At 31.0% G+C, this 7,335-nt stretch overlaps 1 protein-coding gene across 1 annotated transcript; it reads right to left on the bottom strand.

Moving 5' to 3' along the window:
- Positions 1-1,324: 1,324 nt before the first annotated feature.
- On the bottom strand, positions 1,325-6,732 carry Tsp_05321 (putative TPP requiring enzyme; the record flags this gene model as incomplete). The annotated part of the gene is made up of 17 exons (XM_003371644.1): positions 6,604-6,732; positions 6,373-6,411; positions 6,202-6,306; positions 5,690-5,768; positions 5,510-5,601; positions 5,308-5,450; positions 4,963-5,063; positions 4,710-4,819; positions 4,526-4,649; positions 4,204-4,465; positions 3,997-4,140; positions 3,721-3,895; positions 3,561-3,659; positions 3,334-3,505; positions 1,615-1,628; positions 1,482-1,540; positions 1,325-1,416 (listed from the first exon to the last, which is right to left on the bottom strand). Coding segments are annotated over exons 1-17 (1,939 nt in total), but the record flags the coding sequence as incomplete, so codon positions are not given.
- Between the last annotated feature and the right edge of the window lie 603 nt (positions 6,733-7,335).

Raw genomic sequence — 7,335 nt, 5'->3', positions numbered from 1 at the left:
AATAATATTTCCAAATTCGACGATTTATTTCAGGCGATGATACTTGGAGTAATCTTGCCCGGTTGGTGATATTCATTTCATTATTAATATCTTTTTCATGTATTATATTAATAAGTTATGTTACGTGTATAAGAGTACATATGCAATGCATCATTAGTTCATTTACTTTTAAATTAATGCCAAAATATATAAATGAAGAAAGAAGAATGAAAAGTAGTATTTGGCAAATAATGAAAATTACAACAAGTATAAAAATAAAAAAACATGAAATCAAATGTAAATGAATGAAGAAAATATTTTCAAAATTAATAAAAATAAATTTCCATTGAAAATAATTAAAAAATGCAGTCCTGAACGTATGAATGTTTGGATGAAAGATGAAATCAAACGGAAATTAGCAAATAAAAATCTGTAGATAGTGTGATTCATGAAAAAAATTGCATACATAAATTTTGGTGCCAGTAAGCCTAAACACTGCATTAATAGAAATCTCAACCATGAAAGATAGTCATTAAGTTAATTTAACTAAACAAAACTTCATCTTTTCAAAGTATCACAATCTTAGATTTTAGAAAAAGATGACCCAAAGAGAACTATACTAACCTTTAGACTTCTTTCGTGACTTCACTTTTTGTTGTCGTCATTCTTCATATCTACAAAAATGCTAAACATTAAACCAAATGTTCACTTCATCATGAAGTAAAAGTTGTAAATTAGATGCCAAAATTAAAACTGAATTCTAAAATGTAGTAAATAACTGCTTTTCAATTAAACGTATACTTCTGAAAATGTGCAAACCATATCTTAAATGAAAACATATGGAGAAATGGAATATTTTTTAGTAATTGAATATGGTTCTCATCTGTTGCTTAACTCAATAATCACTTGCAAGAACGTTATTTGACAATACGGTCATCTATATCAGATTAGAAAACAGGCCTGTAGTTAGTAATATAAGACTATTTTCAGAAAAGCTTAATTTGTACACATTAAACAAACAACGCTTATAGCTTCGCCCGATCGAGCATAACAACGTCAAATCTGAACGCAAAATTATTATTTGTTTATGAAAATAACTCCTAACCTAACCCCTATTATGTGAAATAAAACATTTATAATCGAATAAGCATTAACTCGAACTATAGTGAAGTCTAACAGATATCACGCATTTATAATATACTTTTATAATAATGGATTATTTATTTATAAGAAAATATTTTCAGCAAATCTCAATTTAGCTTAGACACAAAATTTTGAAGATTATAGACACACCATTATTTAGTTGGGCTAGTACAATACAAATTTAGCATCTATTTGCAGCTACGTTGCCAAGCAATTGCAAAGAAATTTTGAGAAATGCAACTTATCAAAATGGTCATCTTTGCATCATTGGGGACCATCTGTTTTTGTGTCGTACTAAATAGTAATAAATCATTTTCAAGAAACGAAAATAAAATTTCTAAAAAACAAATCTTTCTTACGGATGCTGGTCTAATTTTCCAGTGTAATCACAACCTCTCAGCAGCCGTACACTGTTAAGCTGCAATTATATCAAATGAAGCTCATTGAGAGAACGTTATCTGACGTCACTGCTAGTTGTGGTATTCAACTTACCAGGTGCTCTGCTACTGATAAAATAATGTTTAAAAAATGCTAATTTTCATAATTGAACCATAACCATCTGGAAAATACAAAAACGAAAACAAAAGACAAAGATAAAAAAGCAATCTAACTTCCCCTTTGAGAAATTTACAAAATCAGACAATCTCATCACATCTTTCGAAACTTTCAACAATTAGGAAGATGTAGCTAGAATATTTTTAGAATTCATGATGTAAAAGCAAAGAATAGGCTTCAGTGAAAAAAGGGAATTAAGAGAACCACATTATCTAAAATGATTCTGCTATCAATTATTTGTTAAGATTATTCACAATAAATAAAGCGACTTTTGATATTTGAAATGCAAACTTACATAATCGCAAACATGCATATCAAAGAAAACTGCAGAACGCTTACTACAACAATGACCATAAGAGGTCAATGATCATTTCAATAATCGATTAATATTTATTTGTTTATTGCACCACGGTCACAATTTTAGCTAAAACCATAATACTATCGCAGATAACTTTTCTCGTATTCTTTACAAGTTATGTAGCGCTATTTTGGTACTTAATTTTACCTGTAGTCACAGTCTAGCCTTAGAAACCAACTGCCAAAAATAAAAATACAATTTTTCCTAACTGTAATGATTGAAATTTAATCATCTTTCATTTCACAATTGAATATTAATGTCATTCACAACAACAAATGAGACATGAAAAATGCTCAGATGCAGAAAGCAACTACTCCAAAATATTAAAGCATTCTATCGTATACAGTAGATTACATCAAGTACTGAGCATCAATTTTGTTCGTTCGATAAGTTATACTTCAAATGTAAATTATACTTTTGAATCGATATATAATCTCCAGTAATTTTACAATAATTACGATGCAACTCAAAACAGTAAAAAACAAATAATCTCACTTGAATTTGAATGAACAGCAAAGTTTATTTCACATATAAACAAACATATATCACAGATCAGTGAAAAATCGCTGACGACGAAGATAGTAGCCTCCATAAGCTTCAATACTTCATTTTCATAGAAACTTTAGATTGAAACAAAGCTACACAACAACAGCGGGATGAAAAAAATTAGGATAAATTGCTTTCAATTAACATAAATATAAGAACAGAAGAAAACAAATCTGTCTCAGTGATGGGCGCCCTCATTTCAAATGAAAACGCCATAAATATTCAGTGGACGCACATAAATAAAGCCTGCAATAATTGAAAATGTAGCTGAGTGAGTGAAACAATTACGCTAGAGGCTTTGCCAGAAATCAAACAGGAAGTTCAACTATATTAAAAATGTTGCTTGCTTTCCTTCAATTTTCATACAATCAGAAAGCCGTTTCTCAACTCGACGTTATTTTACTTTATAAGAATATTGTACAGAAGATATAGCATTAGCCATTGAAAAGGGTACATCAATTGATAGTAAATGCACGCTATGTATAATTTTCATTTGTAGAAGGATGTAGAAGAAAGTACAAAAAGAGAAACAAATTTAACACTATGCTATAGTATTCATGAAAACATTCTGTATGATTTAATAAATTTCTATAACCTGTATACCTCTGTAATTCATATAATACGTGAAACAATTCGCGTAGAGTAAGAAAGAGCAAGAGCATATTTCATGTGACATATTAAAATTCATAATATTACTCCCTCTTTTTTAAACATGCAAAACATCGTGTCAAAACATTATCAAAGTGAAATACTTCCATCACGGAAGCCACTAGGTGAAATGTAACAGTTAAGCAATACTCCAATGCCATGCGCATTCAACTGTAGAATTTCGTTCAAAATGCCTTCAACAGTTTTTTCATTGGTACCATCAATCTTTATACCTTTAAAGTGAAATGCAGCTGCTACTTTCTCATATGAAGAATACTAAATTTATACTGAATTAAACACAACTCTACAATTGATAAAAAATAAAACTAACTTCCAAAACACATCCAACAGCAGTGCCAAATATAGATGTCTGTGTTCGATGTATTTGACTCCAACGTGCGTCGTTCCCGACTACAGCCACAACTGGCAACTGCAAAAAAATAAATAATAACTTTCACAAGCATACATTTGAAGCATGATATTTTAATTACCTGATGTCGAGTAAACGTATCAAATTCTAAAAGAGAAAAACCCACAGCACCGTCGCCGTATATAATCCAAACTGGAAGATTTGGATGGCACAGTTTCGCCGCAATAGCAAACCCGGCTCCAACTCCCAAAGTTCCAAATGGTCCAGGATCTAACCATTTCAAACATCCTCTGGGTCTCAAATATTAATTACATTATCTTCAAATTTCATAAAAAAAATTTTTCTACCTCATCTGGATTAACTGTCTTGCATAGTAATGAAAAAAACAATATTATACCTAATAATGTATGAAGCAGAACCGACAAAATCACCACCGTCAAAGACAAAAACGGCATCATCTGGTGCAGCATTGTCCACCTTCTTTAACAGCAAAATACTGTTCAGCAAATTTTGATCAATACTATTTTGTTCTGTCAATTTTCTTTAAAACAAAAGAAAAGAATATTTTCGTACATAATTATAAAATAATACAGTTCATTTATACATAATTTCAAGTTCTTGAAGATTTTCCTGGTCACGCAAAATTTCCACCCAACCAGAAAATCGTGATTTTTTCAAACTGTCATTTACATTTGCCTGAGAGAGTTTGATTAAAAAATCGCTAGGATCTGCACAAATGCCGTGAGTGAGTTTCCAAAACCAACCAGCATTCATGTTTATCTGATTTTTTCCGCGGTTAACAACGACAACGTCCGCCATTGGATTCAATGATTTGCCATAATTTAACCGAAAATCACACACGGCACCTGATTAATTTTCAAGCATAATTTGCTTAAAGTACAAAACAATAAACCATTACACATTACCAACAAGTAAAATAAAATCAGCTTGTTTCAAAGCTTCTCGTCTTTTATGTCTAAACAACAATTCACTGTCGTCGGACAATACACCACGACTCATTCCACCACAATAGCAAGGTATTCCAATTAACTACAAAAATTATATCATTCAACAATTCAAATTTAATATAATTTAAAAAAGACATATCACTTCAATTGCTTCTTTTAACTGATGTATATTTTCAAAGTTTGCCATAAGCTGACTTCCCAACAGCATTAGCGGACGACTGCTGCGTGTGAGCATTTGTTTTATAAGCTCAACTAAAAATTAACTTATACTGAAAAAACGATTCTCATACAAAATAGTTGTACTGGGATCTATTTTTCTTCTTCATATTCATACACAGTCATATATAGTTATATCAAATCAAAAAAATAATAAATTGTAAAAACAAAAATATTACCGTCTGCAATTTTGGCTTCTGTTAAATGCGGTATCAAAGGACTACAGTCAAATTCTAATTCAGCATCTTGAAACAATCGACACAAAGTCCAACGCAAATAGCTAGGTGAATAGAATAGAACAGAATAAAATACAATAAAAACACTTATTCATGGAGTCTCATCTCAACTCTTACAAGTTTATTATTCGATCCCAAAATCCTTTACAATTTTCTTTAATACCCATTTGTTTTTTTACTATATCAAACGGATACAACACTTCAACAGGAAGTTCAACAAACACGGGTCCTACATATAAAATCATATTAATCTTTCAAATATAAATATTTCAGTCAAAAATAGTATACATGCCTGGAACATCGCTGCGTGCTAGCTGTATCGCAAGACGAAGCTTCTTTGATATATCTTTAACTCTTTTCACAGTAACTGCACACTTACAAATGCTCTTCACCAAAGCAATCTGATCCATATCTTGCAGTGGACCACGACCCTGAAAAATATACAATCAACAATATCAGAAATAAACAACAGACTACTAAATTGAAATACTTTTAAAAGAGTAGGAGATGCACCAGCAAGAAGCAGCACTGATGATTCCGCCATTTGCGCATTTTTCAATGCTACAATTGTATTTGCCACACCTAATGAAAAAAAAAAAATACAACAAATGATGTTCCGTTTTCATTCTGCAAAATCACCGCATATAATACGGTGTTTCAATTCAAGTACCAGGTCCCGCAGTTACACAAGCAACGCCTATCTTGCCGCTTAATCGTGACATCGCGTCAGCTGCAAATACTGCAGTAGCCTAAAGCAGAGAAACTGCGAAACAAATTGCAACAATGCAACAAATAAACAGCACACCATTTACAGCTTTTACATCATGTTTCTTATTGTAAGAGTTAAAATTTGAAAAATTCACATTTCATCAAACATATTTTAAAATTGCTTAATCAAAAGCACTGAAAAATATGAATGGTATAAAATTAGTTTACAATTACGCAGAACTGCTCAAAGTAAAAACGTACTCAGTCATGTTGGATGAAATATTCAAATGTAAAACTTTCAATGTTAAAATCATGATAAATAAATGTTGCTGTACTTGTATTTTATTACACATCGAAGAGAAAGAAGCAACAATCCAAACATACAAAATTTTAATGATACAAATAAATTAAGTTTGATCATGCAGATGCTTCAAAAAATCAAAAACACATTCATAACATTTTCAATATACTTACTTCATGACGTGTGTCGATTATTCGAATGTTCAAATTCTCACATGCGGCCAAAATTGGCGAAATATGACCACCACATAATGTAAATACAAAGTTTACATTGTGTTCCTGCAAAGTCAAAAATCACTAAACGAGATGAAGACAACGAAAAGAAGAAAACCTCACTGAAAGCACCCGCGCTACTATTTCACCGCCATGCTTTGTTAATTCGGTCTGAAAAAATTGTGCAAGATCAACTGCGTAAAAATCAGCAATAATAAATAAAAAGGCAAAGTTTATTTTACACTCTGACATATACATACTTTAAACGACTTTTAAAATTACAGATTCAATTAGTGGAATTAAAAATGAAATCATGACATGCCTAAAATATGCGGCCATGAATAAATTAAAATTCTAATATACCTGATACTTTTGCAAAACCTTAAAACGTCTGCAAACTGTCATCCAAGTGCATTGAACAACAATAATTGCTAGACAAACAAGCAGTGCAACTGATACAGAGGTCCAGTCTAATTTGAAAGTGTTGTCCATGCTTTGGAAATATTTCACAATTTTTATGGAACAAAATTATTCCCGTTGAGATAGATAGTTACTCTGATACAGTAAGTAATAGGCAGGTTTATATTTTTGAAATAAGCATATAAAATGTATTCTAAATGAAATATGATTCTAATACTTTGACACGTGAACGCTTTTAATTAAAAATAACATTTTAAATCACCCTTTTAAACAATGCTATTTTATCACTTCCAAAAGAATGCAAAACATGCACTAGATAGGGCTTCATTTGCAAAGATCTTTAAATTATTTCATCGATAGTTTGCTTTTTCCTACAGTTTTGTTAAAAATACATCACAAATAAGCGCGCATTTTAATGAAAATGTAAAAGTTAAATGATCATATAAAAGAATAGTTCAATAAGCTAATATCAAATGCATTTTATACGTACAAATATGGGAAGATGTTTATTTCATAGAAAAAATTATAATAGTACGACTGAACTGCAATCATAACGGTTGCGCTACATGCTTTAGCGGAGGAATGAATGTATTTCTGGAGGTTAATTATGACGAGCCATTACGAACAAAACCAATAAAACAACAGTGTTCTCTATTGCTCACGTCTGTGCAAGAG

The sequence above is a fragment of the Trichinella spiralis genome (genome assembly GCF_000181795.1).
Source record: "Trichinella spiralis strain ISS 195 chromosome Unknown Scfld9, whole genome shotgun sequence".
NCBI lineage: Eukaryota > Metazoa > Nematoda > Enoplea > Trichinellida > Trichinellidae > Trichinella > Trichinella spiralis.
The sequence above is the reverse complement of the archived record's forward strand: the minus strand, read 5'-3'. Positions and strand labels throughout refer to the sequence as shown.